Source organism: Triturus cristatus, chromosome 12 (assembly GCF_964204655.1).
Source record: "Triturus cristatus chromosome 12, aTriCri1.1, whole genome shotgun sequence".
NCBI classification, from domain to species: Eukaryota; Metazoa; Chordata; class Amphibia; order Caudata; family Salamandridae; genus Triturus; species Triturus cristatus.
The window spans coordinates 94,696,774-94,719,319 of NC_140595.1; the positions used below are offsets into that span (position 1 = coordinate 94,696,774).

The 22,546-nt window shown below is 46.8% G+C and overlaps 1 protein-coding gene across 2 annotated transcripts in view; it reads left to right on the plus strand.

Moving 5' to 3' along the window:
- CDC42SE1 (CDC42 small effector 1) overlaps nucleotides 1–22,301 on the plus strand; it is a 127,751-nt gene extending 105,450 nt beyond the window's left edge. For both annotated transcript variants that reach the window (XM_085638565.1, XM_085638566.1), the window contains exons 4-5: nucleotides 254–339; nucleotides 14,972–22,301. In XM_085638565.1, coding sequence (XP_085494691.1) covers nucleotides 254–328 — 75 coding nt within the window. In that variant the 3' untranslated portion in view covers nucleotides 329–339; nucleotides 14,972–22,301. The remainder of the gene's footprint in view (nucleotides 1–253; nucleotides 340–14,971) is intronic.
- The last annotated feature ends 245 nt before the right edge of the window (nucleotides 22,302–22,546 follow it).

Here is a 22,546-nt window from a genome sequence, read left to right on the forward strand (position 1 = left end):
CCCAATGTGCTTTGTTTGTGTGCCCACTTGTTGATGAATGCAGGGATGCTGACAGAGTAATGCGGGTTCCTACTCAGGCCTCCAAGGTGGAGGCTAGTCCATGGTGGGATATCGAAGCCTCCATATCATTCTTAGCACAGGGAATAACTCCACTCTAGTGCTCCAGAAAATAGTTACACACACATGTATTGATGGTTTTGTTCTGGATACAGCTATGGTCTAAATCTTGTATTTCTATGGCTCTGATTTTCAGGCAGGTTCAGTTCAAGAGCAGATGAGATCCAAAGGTGGACGTGACCGACAGCGGAACAGCTCCCGAGTTTTGTAGCCCAACAGAGTGTAAGTGTGTTATGTTAATGTATTAAATGATAGAAATGTGTGCAGACCATGCAGCTGACAGTTGTGTAAGAAGTGATTAAAGTTCACCAGACTTGCCCTTTCTGCTCCTTTGCAGATATGTTAGAACACTGATGGATTCAATTTAGGGCTTTATTTAGATTTTGGCTTGGGGGGATAATCCGCTAAAACATTATTGTTAGAGTCGGGGATCTCTGGTTGGCGCAAGGTTGCCCTTGTGTCAAGCAGGAACCCTCTCCTCCACGTCAGGGCGCAGGATAACCCCTCGCGAATGACCCTTGCTCACCCTCTAGGTGCGTGGCGTGAGCAGCCAAGGCGATTCCTCAGGCGTTGTTGGTTAAGCACTTACAATCGTACACACAGTAAATACATCAATCCCCCCCAGATACGGACACCAGACTTGGATATATATAAAAATACGATCCTTTATGTAAAAATAAGGTATATATATCTCAACAGACTTATCACAAGACCAATAACGTTTTCGCTAGGCCACCAGATTATACAGCAGGCAAATGTTCTGGGTTCGTAGTTTCAAATGGATACTTTGTAGTCTCTTTACTTGTAGTTCCAGTACTCACAGAGATCGACTCCTGCGAACGGGGAAATAAGGCGTTGCGGGCCCCGAGCCCGATACTGGAACTTCTTTCCTGATGTGGAGAGTCGGCACAGGTCGGTGCGACTCTCGGCTTAAGAAGTGTTCTTGGGTCCTCAATCAGCAGGTGTGGGCACGTAGGCAGGCGCGGCCAGCGACCCTTTAGCACGGCGGTGCAGGAGGGTCTCCACAGCGGGGGCGGCGCGGCCTGAGATGTCCGGGGATAGCGAAGCGGGGTCGCAGGGCACGGTCAGTGCAGCTGGATGACCCGGCGTAGATCACAGTCGTCGGACGGCTTCCGGCAGGAGGGGTGATAGCGCGTTCAGCGCACTCCAATGGCAGGCGGTGACAGGGGCGCAGGCGGCCTGGCCCGGGGACAGAGCGGCTCCGGACGGAGCGGGGCTCTCACGGGATTGCGGCAGGCGAGCTCCTGAGTGTCACGGCCCTAGGAGGGGCGATGAGGGGCGCAGTCTCTTTTCCAGCGGGATGCCCACACGGCTCGGATTGGAGGATGAGCAAGAAGCACAGAGAACCCACTGTTCCTGGGGTTCAGTTCAGGGGGCAAGCTCAGATCAAGCCCTTGGAGAATGTTCAAGCACAAAGTAGCAAAGTCTTTTCAGTAAGTCTCTTCCTCTCCTTTCTCAGCAAGGCAAGCAGCAGGCCAGCTCCTCCAGCGTCTTCTTCTCCTTCTAGTCGGGCAGAGGTGCTTTGTGGTAAACAGGATTCTGATTTCTTAGGAGCCAGGCTCCTACTTTTATACCATGATTCTTTTGTTCTTTAGCGCCAGGGGGCCTAGGCCTGGCTCAGTCCAGTTCTGGAGCACTTTGTTATGGTGACTCTGCTCTTTCCTTTCAGCAGCAGGGCAGAGACATCAGCCGCCCCACAGGGGGTGGCGCCGGCTTTGGGGTGGCAGAGCACAGGTCTATTCAAGAGTCAAGGTGTACTCCTCCCACCCATCCAGGTGTAATCTCTCTACCCACCACCTGGCAGCCAACCTGTCTCTGGGGATTCCCCAACCCTGCTCCTTACTGTTGCTGGGCAGAACACACACACATCAGAGGCGGACTGAGATGGTCAGGTCAGTAAATACTAACTTTCTAAAAGTAGTATTTACAAACCCAGGATATTAAAATAGACTTGACTACAAGACGTATTTTATCATCCTGAGTTCAGGCATACTAAACTTGACACTTCTACCATGCTCTCTGAGTCCACTGGGGTCGCAGCGTTGGCGTGATCCCGGCAGCCCATTCTGGCCTATGGAGAGCAGGTAGCCTTCAATAGTGAAAAACGACAAGGGCTGTAATTCACTACTAAGACATGCCACACACACAGGGCATGTCCTACCTTATGCCTACAATGCATCCTGCCCTTGGGCCTACCAGAGGGGTGGCTAATATGTAGGTAAGGGAAGGTTTAGGGACTGGCAAGTGGGGGCACTTGCGCAGTCAGCGCGACGGTCCCGGACCGCGCACAGGGTCTGCGGTGGCAGGCCCTAGACACACTTTACAAGGCCGCTTCCGTGGGTGGCGCAACCAGCGCTGCAAGCCCACCAGCAGCATTGGCATTCACAAGCCCTGGCACCCTTGGTGCACTTTACTGGGGACTGACAGTGAATCCAATAAACCAATCATGAACATCAATTACAGGTACACTTTACCTAGGGAGCACTTGCACTGCGGCACGGATTAGCCGTGGCGCAGTGCCCTGAGCGGACAACACCAGCAAAACAGTCGAGGCACACCATCAAAAAGTGGAAGGGAAACTCACGCCAAGGTGCCAGGTCTAACACGTGTCCCCTCCAGCTGAAATGTGGGGAGAACTACCCTTGCCCAGGGGGTTCCTCGTCACTAAGGCGGAAATACCTGGACAGACCGTCAGCGTTGGCGTGATCTGTACCAGGACGGTGTTCCACCGTGAAGTCCATACCCTGTAGGGAGATGGACCACCTCAACAGCTTCGGGTTTTCACCCCTCATTTGCATCAACCATCTGAGGGGCCTGTGGTCCGTCTGAACCCGGAAGTGAGACCCAAACAAGTAGGGTCTTAGCTTCTTCAGCGCCCAGACCACAGCGAATGCTTCTCGCTCAATTGCACTCCACCTACTTTCCCGTGGAAGTAACCTCCTACTGATGAAGGCTACGGGTTGGTCCCAGCCCTCCTCAGTCATCTGTGAAAGAACAGCCCCTACACCATGCTCTGAAGCGTCTGTCTGCACTAGGAATTCCTTGGAGAAGTCAGGGGCCAAGAGCACGGGCGCCGTGCACATGGCAGTCTTCAGGGTGTCGAAAGCTTTCTGACAGGTGTCAGTCCAAATCACGTTCCTGGGCTGCTTCTTCGAAGTCAGCTCTGTCAAGGGGGCAACGATCGTTCCATAGCCCTTGACAAACCTCCTGTAGTACCCAGTGAGCCCCAGGAAGGCCCTCACTGCGGTCTGCGTCTTGGGGGGTTCCCAAGCCAGGATGGTCTCAATTTTGGGTTGCAAGGGTGCCACCTTGCCACTCCCCACTTGGTGTCCCAAGTACACCACGGAACCCTGCCCGATCTGGCACTTGCTTGCCTTGATCGTGAGGCCTGCTCGGCGCAGCGCCATCAACACTTCCCAGAGGTGGCGCAGGTGTTCGGGCCAGGTGGCACTGAACACTGCGATGTCATCCAGGTAGGCGGCACTGAACGCATCCAGCCCAACCAGTACCTGGTTGACCAACCTCTGAAAGGTGGCAGGGGCATTCTTCATCCCAAATGGCATGACTCGGAACTGGAAGTGCCCATCTGGTGTAGAGAATGCTGACCTCTCTTTGGCCCCATCGGTCAAGGCGATCTGCCAGTACCCAGACGTTAAATCAAACGTGCTGAGGAACCGGGCAGCCCCCTGCCGATCAATGAGCTCATCAGCTCTGGGGATGGGGTGCGCGTCAGTCTTCGTTACTGAATTGAGCCCTCTGTAGTCCACACAGAACCGGAGTTCAGGTGTGGCTCCCGGCGCAGCAGCCTTTGGGACCAAGACCACGGGGCTGGACCAAGGACTGCTGGAGGACTCGACCACCCCTAGCGCAAGCATTTTGGAGACCTCCTCCTTAATGCAAGCTCTGACCCTGTCAGTTACCCTGTAAGCCTTGTGCTTTACAGGTAAGCTGTCTCCTGTGTCCACATCATGGACGCACCAATCTGTGACACCAGGAACCAGGGAGAATCGGTCGGAGAATTGTCCCAGCAAGTGGCGGCAATCTTCCTGTTGTTCGGGCGTCAGGGTGGGTGAGAGGTTAACTCCATCCACTGACCCATCTTTCTCAGAGGCCACTAAGAGGTCAGGAAGAGGCTTGGTCTCCTCTTCCATTCCATCATCAGTGGCCAGCAGCATGCCCACTTCGGTCCTCTCTAAGTGGGGCTTAAGGCGGTTAACATGTAGGACCCTCAAAGGGTTCCTGGGAGTCTGCCTGTCCACCAAGTAGGTGATAGGACTTTTGCGCTCCACAACCTCAAATGGACCTGTCCACTTATCCTGAAGTGCACACGGCTCCACTGGGGCCAAGACCCACACCTTTTGTCCAGGTTGAAGCTCTACCAGAGTGGCATTCCGGTCGTACCACCGCTTCATCTCCTCCTGGCTGGCTTCCAGATTTGCCTCAGCAAGTTGCCTGAAACGCCGAGTCTGGTTTCGGAAGGCCAGCATGTAACTATATACATTCTGGGGAGGTTTCCTGGGAGATTGCTCCCAGCCTTCCTTTACCAAACTCAGAGGTCCTCTTACCGGGTGACCATACAGAAGCTCAAAGGGGCTGAACCCCAGAGACTTCTGTGGCACCTCGCGGTAAGCGAAGAGCAGGCATGGCAAGAGGACGTCCCACTTACGCCTCATTGGACCGTCCAGGCCCATGATCATGCCTTTGAGGGTTCGGTTGAATCTCTCAACCAACCCATTTCCTTGGGGGTGGTAAGGAGTGGTGAACTTGTAAGTTACCCCACACTCCTTCCACAGGGATTTCATATATGTGGATATGAAATTGGTCCCCCTGTCGCTCACCACCTCTAGAGGGAATCCCACTCGGGAGAAAATTCCCATCAGTGCCCGTCCCACCACGGGGGCCGTCACTGTCCTCAGAGGGATGGCTTCAGGGTACCGGGTGGCATGGTCCACCAAGACCAGGATGAACCTGTTGCCCAGGGCTGTCTTGGGGTCCAGAGGCCCCACAATGTCAATACCCACTCGTTGGAATGGTGTACCGACCACAGGGAAAGGTTGCAGAGGAGCCTTGTGCTTCCCTCCGCTCTTACCACTTGCCTGGCAAGTCTGACAGGTTCGGCAGTAGGAATCGGAATTCTTGTGCATTTGGGGCCAGTAAAAGTGGGTGACAAGCCTGTCATAGGTCTTGTCCATCCCCAAATGTCCTGCTAACGGCACATCGTGAGCCAGCCCCAGTAGGAAGGTTCTGAACTTCTGGGGTACCACCAGCACACGGGCTGACCCAGGTTCAGCAGCCTTAGGCTCGGAATACAGGAGGTCACTCTCCCAGTACACGTAGTGTGTTTTGGCCTGAACACCATTGGCCTGGTCTGCAGCCTGCTGCCGCATACCCACGAGAGAAGGGCATTCTTTCTGCTCCCTGCAGAATTCCTCCCTGGAGGGACCTCCTTCTTGCTGCCAATGGGTCAGCTCAGGCAGATCTCCCAGTTCGGCAATCTGTTCCCCGGTAGGCTCCAGAGCATCCCCCTCAGGGTCTACTTCCTCCTGGGCCGTGGGAACTTCGGGGGCCGGTTTCCCGCGCCTCCTGCGCCTTCTCCCTAAGGCCGGTTCCTGGACCTCTCCCTCAGGCTCCAGGACCCTCTCAACACCCCTACTGGCTGCCATGGACCGGGTGGTCACGCACGCCCAGTCGGGTAGACCCACCATCCTCAGATGCGTGGTCTTCTCCACCTTTTCCCAAGGGGAACTCTCCAGGTCGTTCCCTAGCAGACAGTCTACAGGCATGTCAGTTCTCACAGCGACTTGTAGAGTACCAGAGACCTCCCCCCACTCAAAGGGAACTTGAGCCATTGGACAACGACTCTCTACGTTGTCAGCATTGACAACCCTACAGTAGGCATTGGGTACAATTTGCTCTTGAGACACCAGGTGTTGCCTCACCGAGGTCACGCTGGCTCCTGTATCTCTAAGAGCCTCAACCTTCTTTCCATTGATGGTCACCACCTGCCCATATTTCTTAGTGTTAGAGGGCAGGTAGGTTACAGGGACCATCTCACTGTCTCCTAGCGAGACTAGGGTCATCTGCCCGGGACCCCCACCCTCCTGGACTGCTACTTCCTCCCCAAAGTTAACACTAGCTACTTGCCGGGGGGGAGCACCAGTGGGTGCGGTCTTACCAAACATGCGACACTTAGGATCAGAGGCAATGTGACCCGGGTCACCACACTTATAACAATTGAAGGGCCCCTTTGGAACAGGTCTACCTGTCGGGGCCCCGTTCTGCTGCGGGGGTGGGGGAGGCTGAGAACCCTTCTGCTGGTTCCCTTGGGAATTACTTTGGGGGCCTTTTTGGAACCCCTTCTGTTTACCCTTGTCCCCCCCACTCTTCTGCTGGGGACCCTGCCCACCTTTGGCGGAGTCTCCCACTTGACCCTTGTGGACCCTGGTGCTGAGCCAGCGGTCCGCCTCCTCAGCAAGCTTCCTCGGGTTGGACAGCTTGCTATCAATCAGGTGCTGGCGTAGCTCAGGAAAACATTGACTGGACAAGTGCTCCCATGCAATTAAATCAAGCAGCCCTTGATAATCATTCACTTTGCTACCCTTCACCCAACCATCCAGCGCTCTGCAGAAAAAGGTCACATATTCCACATACGTACTCTCAGGGATCTTCTTGGTCTCCCTGAACCTCTGTCTATATAGCTCCGGAGTTAACCCATACCTGGTCATTAAAGCTTCCTTCATATGGGGGTATGAGGTTTGGAGATCTAAGGGTAAATCTAACAGTGTGTCACGCCCTTCAGCAAGGAACCTTCCCCACAACCCCGCTCCCCAGTCTTTCTCAGGGACCCGGTGTGAGGACATGGCCACCTCGTAGGCTCTAAACCACTGCCCTATGTCATCCTTTCTAAAATACTCCTTTACTACATCTTTGGGGATGTACACCTTGGACTCTACCTGCGCTGGTGGAGTGCTGCCACCAGAAGGAGCGCTGTCCAAACTTTTCGCCTTCAGCTCCAACTCCTTCAATCTGATATCATGATCCATTTGGCGTTGTTGTGCCTCCAGGGCCAACTTCTGCTTTTCCATTTCCATTTGTCCTGCCAACTTTGCCATCTCCATTGCATGCGCCCTGTCTGCTGCCCTGTCTGCCAGCTCCTCTGGCGACCGGACTCTGCTGGGCTCCTCAAGGTTGTCGGGTGGAACGATGTCCCCCGCATTCCGTGGGTCTCGTGACTCCTTCCAGGCTCTCAGCGCCTTGGCGTACTGGGTTCTCCTCTTGAATCCAGCATGGGGGACTCGGAATTTTACACTGTAGCCTTTCAATTGCTCTATCGTGTAGCCTTCCAGTCTCTCCCAATCCACCTCATCGATTCCAGAAATCACAGAGAGTGCTCTCCCAGCGGAGTGTGAGCCAGGCATGGTTGCAGTAATGGCAGATGTCTCAATAAAGTTCAACAAATGAAAACCTGTGGTTGCGTTATTTGGTCTGCTCTCACTATCTGGTGATTAATAATTCACTGTATGCCAATTACAAGTGCAAATCCGAAATCCCAACCGCTGCCAACAATGTTAGAGTCGGGGATCTCTGGTTGGCGCAAGGTTGCCCTTGTGTCAAGCAGGAACCCTCTCCTCCACGTCAGGGCGCAGGATAACCCCTCGCGAATGACCCTTGCTCACCCTCTAGGTGCGTGGCGTGAGCAGCCAAGGCGATTCCTCAGGCGTTGTTGGTTAAGCACTTACAATCGTACACACAGTAAATACATCAATCCCCCCCAGATACGGACACCAGACTTGGATATATATAAAAATACGATCCTTTATGTAAAAATAAGGTATATATATCTCAACAGACTTATCACAAGACCAATAACGTTTTCGCTAGGCCACCAGATTATACAGCAGGCAAATGTTCTGGGTTCGTAGTTTCAAATGGATACTTTGTAGTCTCTTTACTTGTAGTTCCAGTACTCACAGAGATCGACTCCTGCGAACGGGGAAATAAGGCGTTGCGGGCCCCGAGCCCGATACTGGAACTTCTTTCCTGATGTGGAGAGTCGGCACAGGTCGGTGCGACTCTCGGCTTAAGAAGTGTTCTTGGGTCCTCAATCAGCAGGTGTGGGCACGTAGGCAGGCGCGGCCAGCGACCCTTTAGCACGGCGGTGCAGGAGGGTCTCCACAGCGGGGGCGGCGCGGCCTGAGATGTCCGGGGATAGCGAAGCGGGGTCGCAGGGCACGGTCAGTGCAGCTGGATGACCCGGCGTAGATCACAGTCGTCGGACGGCTTCCGGCAGGAGGGGTGATAGCGCGTTCAGCGCACTCCAATGGCAGGCGGTGACAGGGGCGCAGGCGGCCTGGCCCGGGGACAGAGAGCGGCTCCGGACGGAGCGGGGCTCTCACGGGATTGCGGCAGGCGAGCTCCTGAGTGTCACGGCCCTAGGAGGGGCGATGAGGGGCGCAGTCTCTTTTCCAGCGGGATGCCCACACGGCTCGGATTGGAGGATGAGCAAGAAGCACAGAGAACCCACTGTTCCTGGGGTTCAGTTCAGGGGGCAAGCTCAGATCAAGCCCTTGGAGAATGTTCAAGCACAAAGTAGCAAAGTCTTTTCAGTAAGTCTCTTCCTCTCCTTTCTCAGCAAGGCAAGCAGCAGGCCAGCTCCTCCAGCGTCTTCTTCTCCTTCTAGTCGGGCAGAGGTTCTTTGTGGTAAACAGGATTCTGATTTCTTAGGAGCCAGGCTCCTACTTTTATACCATGATTCTTTTGTTCTTTAGCGCCAGGGGGCCTAGGCCTGGCTCAGTCCAGTTCTGGAGCACTTTGTTATGGTGACTCTGCTCTTTCCTTTCAGCAGCAGGGCAGAGACATCAGCCGCCCCACAGGGGGTGGCGCCGGCTTTGGGGTGGCAGAGCACAGGTCTATTCAAGAGTCAAGGTGTACTCCTCCCACCCATCCAGGTGTAATCTCTCTACCCACCACCTGGCAGCCAACCTGTCTCTGGGGATTCCCCAACCCTGCTCCTTACTGTTGCTGGGCAGAACACACACACATCAGAGGCGGACTGAGATGGTCAGGTCAGTAAATACTAACTTTCTAAAAGTAGTATTTACAAACCCAGGATATTAAAATAGACTTGACTACAAGACGTATTTTATCATCCTGAGTTCAGGCATACTAAACTTGACACTTCTACCATGCTCTCTGAGTCCACTGGGGTCGCAGCGTTGGCGTGATCCCGGCAGCCCATTCTGGCCTATGGAGAGCAGGTAGCCTTCAATAGTGAAAAACGACAAGGGCTGTAATTCACTACTAAGACATGCCACACACACAGGGCATGTCCTACCTTATGCCTACAATGCACCCTGCCCTTGGGCCTACCAGAGGGGTGGCTAATATGTAGGTAAGGGAAGGTTTAGGGACTGGCAAGTGGGGGCACTTGCGCAGTTAGCGCGACGGTCCCGGACCGCGCACAGGGTCTGCGGTGGCAGGCCCTAGACACACTTTACAAGGCCGCTTCCGTGGGTGGCGCAACCAGCGCTGCAAGCCCACCAGCAGCATTGGCATTCACAAGCCCTGGCACCCTTGGTGCACTTTACTGGGGACTGACAGTGAATCCAATAAACCAATCATGAACATCAATTACAGGTACACTTTACTTAGGGAGCACTTGCACTGCGGCACGGATTAGCTGTGGCGCAGTGCCCTGAGCGGACAACACCAGCAAAACAGTCGAGGCACACCATCAAAAAGTGGAAGGGAAACTCACGCCAAGGTGCCAGGTCTAACAATTATGGATAAATCTGTTAAACAAGATAGTTATCCCTTCTGCCGTACGACAAGTTCTATAGGCTATAATGCACTTGTAATGTAGCAGTCTGGACTTCTGCCATCTTTGTGACGGAGTACCACTTCCTTAAATTGTAAAGAATACGCACATTTTCTGGGTTTCAAAGATATTAGTGCCCTATTTCTGCCATGCCCCTTTCTCTGTTCTTGAATTTTTTCAATTCTTTTAATTTCTACTGTAAATATCCCCAAAAGGGCAGTCTTTTGCATTTTTAAAAGCTACAGTACATTTTCCTGGCAACTTCAAGGTCTCAGAAATGCAGTTAACATCTGTGTTTTCCTTTGGGCTGTTACGTGAGCCACAATGCAATGAGACGCAGAAATTGAAGACCGCACACATCGACCAACTGTTGGTATGATGTTGGGTATTGTGTAGCACAAATCTGCCATTAAGATACCCTTGTACTGTAGTCACCTGTCTTAGAGGTGACAGAGCACACTATTCCAGAGCAGCCTGTCACCTGTGATATGTTACGGTGTGAGAAGTTGGCCTGGCATATGCTGTTCCTAGTTATAGGGACACCTTGCACCAGTCCAATTTGACTCCTATTGATGATAGGTTTAAGACAACCTTTAAAGAAAGCTATCCTAGTGGTAGCTGTGGAGAGCAGCCTTCAGGCTAAGTCTTGAAGGAGTGTTAAGCTTATTATTTTACCATAATAACCTCTTGAATAACCAAATGAAAGAGTAGCCCACACAGGTATATATATATAAAATATATGTATTTATTCTAGACAGAATCCCACAGTCACTTTATGTGGCTAGTGGCAAAGTTACACTTCAAACAAGCATTTATAAACACAATAAATAGCACAGAAATCAATGGGCCCCAGGGGGGGACCAAACCATATACTAAAATAGTGGTATAAGAACCACGACAATTCTACAGGCAATGCCTAGGGCATTCAGGATCGCTGGCCCCTTCAGAATCCACCCACAGTTAAGAGGAAGGGGACCCACGGGAGGTGTGTGCAGTGCGAGAAGTTGCTATCGGGATCGCAATGTTAGCCTATGGAGAATGTCGCGGTTGAATAATTAAGGTTTAAGGACACTTCTAACAACAGCACAAAGTTAAGGCTTGAGACTTAAGGCTTTGGAGAGCCCACCACCACGGAAGTACCGAAGTACCACTGTTACCTGCCCCAGGGAAGCCGGGTGCATAGGTCGATTCTGGTGTCGGGTCGCGGGCTGATTTTCTATGGAAAAGTAGTCCAAACTGCTGCTAGCTGAAAGCGTCGTTGAAGTCGTGAAGATTAAAGTTGAAGAGAAGATAAAGGTGAACCTGAAAGCAGAGGGGACAGAGTCTGGGTCACAGCACAGTGACCAGGGAGCTCACAGGAAGGAACTCGTGGATGTCGGGTGCTTCAGGTGTGGAAGGTACAGCTGGGCTCTGCAGTCACGGGCTCCGGGAGGCTTCAAGGAAGGCCAGCTTCTGGAGGGCGACTGTCCCACGTCGGCTGAGGGTCGCTGCGGTGTTAGTGTCCCGATTGGATCCACTAAGCATTGGCAACCGCAACCCACGCAAGATGAACAAAGCAGCTGCTGGTGCAGACCCACGAGGTCTGAGGGTGCTCTCCTTTGCAGGGAGCGTAGAGCAGGCCTGGAGCAACCAGGGGAACTCTTGGAAAAGAAGATTGTCCTCCATCAGGGCCCACAAGTCGAGAGACAAGGGACCGCGGAAGGCAGCAAAATGGAGTGCGTAAAAGGGCTCCCACGGGCCACCGGAGCGGGCCAGGGAGCTGAGAGTCGGCACAAATGCTGCTGGATGGTTGGCTCAGAAATGGGCCAAAGCACAACTTCCCCACTGGTCGGGGTCGTGTGCTGGACAAGAGGTGGCCGGTGTCTTGGGGTATGCGGTGATCTCGACACCCACGTGGTCCAGGGTGCTCAGACTTGCTGGGCACACTCACAGGACGCTGGGATGCACTGGAGACCCACCTCGAGGTTGCTGGAAGGCGTCGAAGGTCGTGAGAGCAACGAAGTTCCAACCGGGTATCTTGTAGTCTTTTAGGTGCCTGCCAAGCAGGGGGATAACTCCTTTATCCCAAGGGAGATTTCTTCAGTCAGCTGGGCAGCAGCTCGTCGAAGGTCAGTTCTGTGAAGTCCTGTACGAATCTAAGGCTCTAGGGCAAAGTTATTCCCATATATCCCCAAGATTAGGGGATGGTCCAAAATAGAGCCTACCAATCAGAGTAGAGGCGGGAAAGGGTGGCTACACCCACTCCCCTTTGTGTGTTTCCTGCCTGGGCGAGGGGCAGGATGCCCCTGAACCGGTTCCAGGCGGTGTATGCAGAATTGGGGCTCTGCAGCTGCCTACGTGCAACTCTGAAAGGACATTTGGTGCACCCACCCTGTTCCAATCCACATATCCTGTCTGGGGAGGTGCTGGCACCTCCCTGCCACAGGAGCCCTATTGTCCAGATGGCGAGGCTGGGGTTTTCCCCAGCAACAGCCAGCCAGAGTCGTGTAGGTGGTGGACAGTAGCCATTTTGTGGTACATGTGCATTTTTAAATTGGTGTCTAAATTCTACCGCTTTTCCCATATCACCCTCCTAGCAAGGGGGAATCGTGCCCCCATGCCCATGGCTGGACTGGGGGTATGATTCCTTCATGTTTGACACCAAACACGATATGGTTCTGTGTAGCCATTCCTAAGTTACAGCGATGACGCAATAACTTATAATGCGGTTAAGAGTATATGGTATGGCTACACTACAAACAACCCAGTAACGATTTTACGAAGGTTGCAGAGAGGTCCTACTCGCGTAGGGGTCCCCCCCTCACACATACCTCAGCACCCAGCCCTGTAGGATTATCAGGGCCTGCCATAGGGGTGACCTATGAGAGTATATGCGTTGTAATGGTATGGGACATAGGGTACCTACATCCCTGTAAGGGGTGCTAGCACCACCTTACCCAGGCTACAGTAGTGGCCTGGTGGTGTCAGTTTGGGTGGCTGTCCCAGGGTGGCACAATAAGTGCTGCAGCCCTGGTAGGCCTACTGGGGGACCCATGCCCTGGGTACCTAGGGTACCATCTACAAGGGACTGGTAGGGCATGCCCAGCATCCAATTATGTTTGTACCTAGTGTACTCACAACAGTTTTAGGGAGAAAGCAGATAGGCTGGGGTCCTGGATAGCAGGATCCCAGCCAGACTAGTCAAAAACCACTTAAATACCAGGCAAAAAGTTGGGGGCAACCATTAGTCAGATTCCACTCTCCTACATACGGGTATTGTGCTCTGTTCATCTCCAAGTTGTAGTGTCGTGTTAGGTGAGCCTGTAGTATGTGATTTAGATCTCTTAAGTTGTCTGCCAGAGGACGTTCATCTATTGACTCCCCTTCCCTGAGGCAGGAAAAAAGCCCTTGCTCAATGATTGAGGTCTCTCTAGGCGTGATGTCGCTTACTGTGTGGATGTTTGTGCATTGTGCCTTGGTGGTAAATGCTATTGGGAGCAATGTCTTGGCCCAGTGTATGGCCTATCGATGCTGTGTTGAATGCATTGTGTGACACTATATGAAACCGAGGAGGCTGAATATAGAGAGATCTGAAAAGGTTATATACAGTTTTTATGTACTTTGTTTGGGTATGTGTGTTTTAGTGACCTAGATCAAACCAAACCAGCAAAACATTGTTGTGCTTTTCAGTAAAAGAGCATATTCAGAGGAGGTCACGCCCATTAATCAAGAAGGTGACATCGGCAGAAACATATAGAACATTTTAAAGGCTTGAATTCGACCTAGTTCTCCACATACAAAAATAAATAAAGACGTCTGGTTAAAATTAGAATATCCATGGCAGTCAATGACCTGAGTAGAGTCAAAGAAACCTGATAAAGGTCCATATTTTGTTAACGCCCTCTATAGAACAGACATTTTGCAGCATTGGTGCATTTCACAAGCCCCTTTATGCCCCTAAAGACGGACATGCCCTTATTAGGATCACACATTTTGACATTATATGAACAGAACTTAAGATGTCTAGCATTGCGACCTTGTCCTTGTGTGTTTGTATCCATCTCTTTTTATAGTTTTAGGGCAGTGCTTTCCAAACTGGCATGCCGACTCTTAAAATGACATTATATATGACTAACCACAATGCTTACAACTATCAGTATAAGCAAACTCTGTGGATGGGTGTCACACTCCCCTATGGAGCCCAAAGAGCTTCAAGGGTGTAAGTCAGTGCCATATAAATCGAACAGTACGAGGGACTATTTTACATCTCAAAAGTATACCGAATCATCACACATTACTTTCTTTATCTAATAGTTGCACTGTATACAGATAGCTATTTTTTTTGTTTAGTCTTCTCGTTGCAGCTGATTTTTTAAAGGTTCAGTCAGGACTTAAAATGCGAACTATTCCTATTGGCTTTGCCAATGGTTGTTATCACTCACTCACTCACGCACTCACTCACTCTCTTAGACTAATAAGAGATTGGTACAACTTAGAATTTTACATTGACCCTCCTCTGCTTAACCTTTCCTTGCCCTGGAGAATAAAATGACAGCATATCCCTATAAAAACCCTCCGGGGGGCCTAAATGCTTAACACGGTGGATCTTTAAGTCCTGAAACTCCGCAATAGATGTAAACCACACACGCTGGCTGCAGGCAGAGAGGTCTTCATTCATTATGTATAAAGGAATCCATATACCCTCACTACCTTAAACGCCACATGGTGCACTAATAAGCACAGTGATACGCCCACATAAATCCAATATCAATTAATTTTGGGACACCTGTACTATGTTATGCTCGTATTTGAACTTAAAGATTATTCATATGTCGCTAGTGGGCACATGATGCATATAATTGTGTGTAATGTAGACTGCATTTTCCAGGGCCTGGTGCTGAGGACATCAGGAGTAAGTGGTGAAACACAAGCACATGCCCTTTTGTAGGTTTTTTACTCACCGTTTGCAATTGCATATTTGTCATTGGCATACGCCACTGGAAAACTAACGGATCAATGCTTTTTTTCCCCCCGCAGGTTTTGTGCGATTTTACTCCGAAGTCCACTTGAACTGCCAGCTTGCTGAACAAGAGAAAAACATGGCTTGCTTTTTAGTCACTTGCTAAACTATGCCTACTGGTCCAGGTTACGGGATTTTCTCGAGTATCGTTCTTTGCTGCATACCACCAGGCGGGCAGCCTTGCTCTCGCTCCATTAGGATATTGTTAAAATATCAGACCTGCTTTGCACCCAAACCGCCCAGTATCAGTTCACCCGATTTAACATCATGTATTTTGTACACTTGGGTTCAAGTGTCCTTTCATGGCAGTAAAAAGGTGTTTTCCATTCCCGGAGAGGTGAATGGAATAAATTGGAAACAAATACCATGTCCTAAAGTGGCTATGTTTTGATTTTATATAGTATACATAAGTCATACCTCGTATTAGGTAGATAGTTGTGGTAAATCAAAGGATGCCTTTTTAAATGAACATGTTAAGTACTATAAGACTAAATATTTGAGCTTCTTAAGAAATTGACAATGCAAAACCATTTCTAAAGTAAATAATTTTCTATTAAAAAAATAGTACTTGTTGCACTTGCAAGGGTCATTAATATTCGTGGTGAGTGCCTTCCGTTTTCAGTGTGCTTGTCAAAACAGTCTGGCTGTAAAACTGAAAAAAACAAGCATAGGGGTTTAGCAACAGTGATTTACAAGATAAATAAAATCCATAGGAAGTTCTGAACCTGTACAACTGCGATGCGGCTTGGACCGGAGTTGTAGTCGCTCAAATTAGAGCTACATGTACTAACAGGAAGCTAAAATGCAAAAGAAATTGAGAATGGGAGCCTATCTCAAGGAAGTGCCAATATTAAATGATTCAAGACTTTGCGATTCTACTTTAAGAATGCTATTCGGGCTTAAAGGCTGCTCCAAGAAACCGCTGACCTAAAAGGAACAATCATGAATTGGTATGTGTCCCACAAACCCAAGTACCGTATTTAGTGTAAATGTGTACTTTATTCTCCCTCCAAAGTGTGTGGGTGGAAAACTTTGATCACTTTGGCAGATTCCACTTCCGTGTGCAGCAGGAAACAAAGTACTGCTCTCTTCGCCCAAAATTTGATGGAAAATTTCTGCAAGTGAACTCGAGCAAACTCAAGCATTGCCAGAGTCGCCAGTTCCCTTTCGGCAGATAGCCAACAATGTTACTATAGTTCACAATGAGACCAGCATCCTTTTGTTGTTTGCCTGAATACTATCTTCCATCCTTCGGTATGCCCGCTGTATCCAGAGGTTATGGAGGTTTTTAGTGTTTTTCCCCTCTGTGGTGTCATTTAGTCCTTCCTGAAAAGCTTGTGATCTAGCTTTTAATCCTGCTAGCTTAGTGTTGGATCCTGTTGGGTTTTGATCATGGTCGTTCTATGGCTCTGTATGAATGTGCTCTTTAAGTAATGCAAACCTAGTGAAAAGGAAGTGGTGAATAGTTTAGACAAACATCCAGTCAATTTGTGGTTGGAGAGGTAGCACGTTTGTGGACTGTTACTGCAGTATTCTGTCCTGAGGCTTAGCATCACCTGAGCTCCACAAGAAACATAGAACTTGCTTCTGAACGTGCAGAGGATTTCTCTTTTTGTATCACATAGCTGTTGACTTGAGTTGGATGGGTAAATCGGTGGATGGATAGATTAAAATCTTTCACAATCTTGGTCGTGCGAAATGGCTACTTACTGCCAATGTTACTTCTGTGGTATGGAATTTTTGAGTTCACAACTAATGCAAAATTGTCCCTGCTGTCATGGTAAGTCTTGGAAAATGTTCGAGGTTAAAATTGATGTTGATTACGCTACACGTCAACTTCTTCATATTGGTAAAGGTACAGATCAGCTATCTGCACAAGATACTGATTTACCGTCTCCATCTTGGATGCCCCAGCACCTTCTATTATAGCCATGGGTGCTTAGACACAGTATCATGTTTATTTCAAATATCTAGGTCCAGTGCTTTAAATGGGCCTATATTGAGCACCTACTCATTTTTAATTTGAATGGGAGAGAACTGGCACTTCATGGCAGTAACTGAGAGAGTGAGTACTTGCACTTATATTTTTCCATTTCAAGCTCTTCCTGGGGCTGAAAGTTTATCTTGGTCAAAAGGAACAGTTTTGTTAGTTCGGGATAGACCAGTATTTTGTGTAATCGGCACAAGTGCAAAATGTAGACTGGGTTGAAAGTTGGTTGAACTATCTTTGGTAACTTTGGGAAACCAAATTTCAATGGACATTATCCTGATTTAAGCACCAGTTTATGTTTATGCCACGTTGGAAGTTTATTAAATGTCAGCTACCTCTCCTAAATGCGAGTCAGCCTGAGTTTGCACTACAACATAGGCCAGTCCAATTTGTAAAATAACAGTTGTATAGTTGAAATAGCAGAAAGGACGCTATTGTAACGTCCCGTTTTGAAGAGGTGCCAAATATAAAACGCACATTTGCAGTATTCAAACTCACCCTCCATAGATCAGGCTATTCATTCTATGGGTGTGTAATGTGTATACAATCTTGTGGCACTCATAATTCGGGATACCTGTGAAGCTTGTCTTCATAAATGTTCTACATTTCTGAGGTCGTCTATTACACAAGAGTATTTAAAAGTGCCTGTTCCAGCCTTTAGGCTGGACAGTTATGTTGGAGTTTTCTGTGGGTATGAGAGTTCACTATCCAACTACTAAAGCACCCGATTGCGCTTTGCGGCTGTTGCAGCTACGACATTCTTTGACAAGTACTCCAATGATGGCAGCTTTGCTATTGCTTAAATAGACTTTGGAACCATGAACTGGTTGTTAATGGGTCCAAGTGAATCATAAACAGCAGTATTGCTTGAGAATGGTGTGAAATGCTCACCATCACTGGCTTTGTGGAAAAGTACATAGGAAAGACAGAAAAGTTGGAATGGCTTGTATAAAATGTGTCGAGTTCTACAGAGAGAGGTAACGCTGTTTTTTATCAGCTGGCAGGCTTGTCTCTCACTAAAATTTGGTAGTGCTGGCATTGTCGGCTGTTCTGAAAAAGAGTGCAGGTAAAGAAGCAGACTAAACAATATGGGGAAAAAACGTATGGCGTATAATCCTAGGCAGACAGAACTTAGTCATGGACCTTGCCATGACTGATGAAAAAGTAATATTTCAAAAATGTGAAAGCTGCACTCCTGTTTTTCCCCATAGTTATGCCTTAGATCAATCTACGTTACTGCAACTTATTTCAGTTGGGAAATAGGCATTGGCTTGACTGCACAAATAGCCTCGAAAATAAAGTCCATCTAAAGACGACTTTACACGATCTCCTAGGTTAAATATGAGACAGTAATATGTTTAGTCAATAATGGACAATTTTGCAAGAAAAAAACAACTCCACATGAAACCGATAATTTCATTTTTGTGAATGTTCCGAACAAGTTTTACTGCTTTACGACTGAGCAAACAAAACTTGCCACTTGCTGAACAGTTAAAGTTGTGTGCAAGTTATCTACAGGGTTCTGCTGTACTGAAAGCCTGTTGGACAACTTTTTGTTGAAACAAAGATTGTATTGTGAACATCATAAATATGTGAATCGCAATCCTTAAGATAGCACATTATGTTTCAGTGGTATTTTCTTTTGTGTTAAGGATGCATGTTCTGAAACGCACAATATTGTACAATTCCAGGAGAACTTGTAGGTGTTCAACACCCAAACCTAAGAATTTCATGTCTGTCTTTGCAATGCTTTTGTTAGGGTCTGGGTGGAATCGATCTCCTTTCTTGGAGTCTTGTAGTCATAAAATGTTGTTTTTTTTTTTTTTTTAAAAAAGGAGTGTTCACACCAGACTTTCATTGCACTGCTGGATTGTGCATATATATACTTGTTTTAAATACTGCTTTAATTGAGTACGAGTTTCATGACGCCTTTGCTTCCCATCCTCAAGTTGTCCTGAAGGAGTGCTTTTCAGATTTCCTCTTTGCCTTTGGTGGTATACAATGCTTTCATTTTATATGTATATTTTCCTTTTGGTTCGTTATGGATTTTAACCTGCATTGAAATGTGCTCCATGAGAAATTAGTTGATTGGAATGTTGCTTGAAAAAAAAATGTTATTTGTATACTGTTAAATGCTCTTCTTTACAAAGCTTTCATGCCGGTCTGTGCATATGATAGGGCTACAAATTTACATAAATTGCAATTTTGTTTATTTCATCGCAAATATTGAAATGAAAGTATTCTGAACTGGATCGTCCGAATAGTTCTGACCAGCTATTGAAAAATACATAAAATGCTTATGCGGGCACCTCCTCAGGACAAAACAATTTGCTTGAAATAACAACCGTAATCCGAAGAAAGTTGCACACCTGAGATGTTGTAGGAATTATTTTTGTGTATTTTGTAATATTCTTTATAAAGCGAGTGTCCTGCAAATTAGCTTGCTTATTTGTAGGAAGTGTGTCTGCTTCTTATCTGAAAATTGATTTCACAGTAACTTTAGCTGCAGGATTGTGGTGTTTCTAAATCAGTTCTGTACCTACTCCCATGGATGGTTCTAGGATAGAGCCCATGATTTCTCCAGAGCAGTTCTAAATGTTCTGCACTAATCAAATGCTGAATTTGAAAAAGTGTAATACTTTAGTCACAGACCATTCTTGTCATTCCATTGTAATTTAGCACTGAGAACCTATTACCCTCAATACCCTAAAATGGTTTTTTAACTAATGTAGATAAGTTACACTTTGTTAAGCAAATGTCAGTATCCTGAAGATTATGTCAAGTGGCTTTACTCCAGAACCTTACTAAAAAGTCTAACAATGCCATCTCCAAGCAGATATGTAAAGTGTTTGTTTACATTGTTACATGGAAATTTGAATCATCTGAGCATCTCCATCATAACCCCTATTTTCATTTTCATGTAAAATTCTCATGTGTACCCTTTTAGTTCTTACTTGGTGAAATACTCTGCTCATAGCACTTCTATGCCCATCATTTTAGAAAGTTTTGAAAATTATCCGTTAACAAATTTACCTAAGGTGCTGTGATTTATATTGAATCCGACCTCAAATATCATGAATCAAAACAGGGGTGTGAGTATCTTTTTGTCTCAGTGGCAGAACACAAAGCCAGGAGTCCATTTCTGTTGTGTTGGTACAGATTTTCAATAAAGAAAAATATCCGTGCCAAAATAGCTTTATAGAAAATGAGTACAGACCAATATTATATTTTTCCAGAAGACCATTATTCTTACCTTCTTGGCACAATGAACCTTCTGATATGTTTTTGCAAATCAAAGTTGGCCAATACAAATCCCCACACATACATTTACTTTTTGATGCAAAATTAATGATCACTGCAAGACCGAGTTTGAAGCTTTCAGAGGCTATATTGTGTGCATTATCTTGATTTGTGTAAAGTTTACTCAAATGCCAGATATGTGCAAAAACGAAGGGGTGTGGGAGGGGCAGAAAGATTTAGCTGTGTGCAAAAATAGTAACTTGGTAAGATGTTTTGTTTGTTCTGTGATTGATTTCAGCTATAGAATTAATGTATGTAAATTTTTAGCTCTACCAGATACACTGTACTATGGGTTTCACAGCTGTGCTGTTGAAAAACAAATCATTTAAATGTAGAGTAGCTGGTCTACTTTATATGCTGTTTACTTAAAATGTATTGTGCAATCAATTTGCAGCCTATGAGTGCAAATCATGAAATCCTTGTCTTTCATTTAGAATATGGGATTTAAGGCATTTAGTTACTCATATGAATCGCAATACACTGAAATTTACAAAGGATAGCATGTATTTCTGCTGTACCAAGACCTCTTATAAAAAACTAAATTCAAGTTCTTAAATTGCCGTCTTTGAAACGATAACAGGAAATTATGTCAGTTTCAAAATGCTTTAAGCTACTGAATATAAAAGAAGAGCATAAAATGTGTGGCTTGATTTTCAAGACATTTCCCAATATGTAAAAAACATATCCAAGTGTCTTCGTGGTGGCAGGCGTTGCAGATCAAATCTTTTTTTTTTTTGTACATTTAAAAAAAAGTTTTTTAGCAAAGTTATTGGAATTTTTGTGAATCTGAAAGTTTAGATACTTTCAAAACACATTTATTTCTTCTAAATATCATCACCCCATGTTACAGCTTTAGACTAATAAACATATTTTACTCTTGAATTACACACATTCTTGTTTGGAAACAGTGCCATGTTTCCATGCCAGGATCATTAATTATTTTATCTGATGCTGCTTTCTGTTGGTCTCAGTAGCGTTCATGTGAAACTACCATATCTAACAGTTTGAGTAAAAGAAGTTCCCTTGTCAAGATTGACCACAGTCATCATGAATACAGCCTATTAGTTGATCGAATGATGGGTAACCAAGGACAAGTAGCCCTTATTTTAAAATGTTGTGATGGGAATTTTGTCTCAATTATACATATGCTTAAGTGAAAGTGTGCACAAAGCTATTACACCAGCTGTATTGCAGTTTTGACTAGAAAAATGTGAATGCCTGTTGTAAATTTGTGGGATCACAGTCTCAATAATGAACATCATACGAGGGGTACAGGAATTCTTAAAAATTGTACTTGGTTTCTCTTTCATGGTAATTAACACAAGGCAACATAGGTTATGTGCACCTTTTAGAAGTATTTCTGTAAATTTGTGGGTTTTTTTGGGTTTGTGCCCCGCTGATTTTTGATAAGTTGGACATTGAGTATGTGGAGAACAAAAACATTTGTAGTGTCCATTTTAAAGGTTCATGTAGAGTAGTGACTAGACTGAGCCGAACAATTGATCTCTCAAACGGACCACCTAGTTGAGTGTGGCCTACTAAGTGTCAGTCTGTGACAGATTTCAGCCACCCAACCCACTCCCCTAAGGCTCTGTGACCCGAAATCACATTATAAATCACAGAAAAAATTAATTGAGTTTGATGCTTAAATACAATGATATGCTACCCTTAACAGAAATATATTAATAATATATAGGTTCAGCTAGTAACAACTATAGTTCAGCCTAAATGGACAAGCTAAAATAACTTTTGCAAAGGTCAATATATAGGCACCTTTTCAGCAATGTGTGATTAAATGTAAATTCGTTTTTTGGGTGGGTCAATGAACATAACTGATTCAGAAAATCTAGCATCAGATACAAATATTAATGAATCCTTCTCTCTTGAGATGTGTGGATCATCAACATTGGTGTTCAAAAAAGCTTTTTTTTTTCTCCCCGTCAACTTAATTTGCTCTGAAAAGCCACTTTCCTATCCTAAGTTGGTTTAGGAGGTATTAAGTTATCAAAAGCCAAAATTTGTAAGCACATTTTTAAATAAATATTGTTTGGAAAACAGTTGTTTCAGAAATGAATGTCTGGGTATTTCTTTAGTTTGAATGATGGTTCTATCATACAACACATTTATCTACTCCAGTTAAATGAGCTGTAGGGGTGTGGCCTTCCAGTACACTTTCCTGGGTGCTCCCAGTGCAGATGCTTTTGCCTTCAGGGTCCAGGCATTTGCCTGAAGAATGATCCATTACAGATGTGTGAAGCGATGATGACACAAGTGATGCTTTTTTTTTTTTTTACAACGTTAC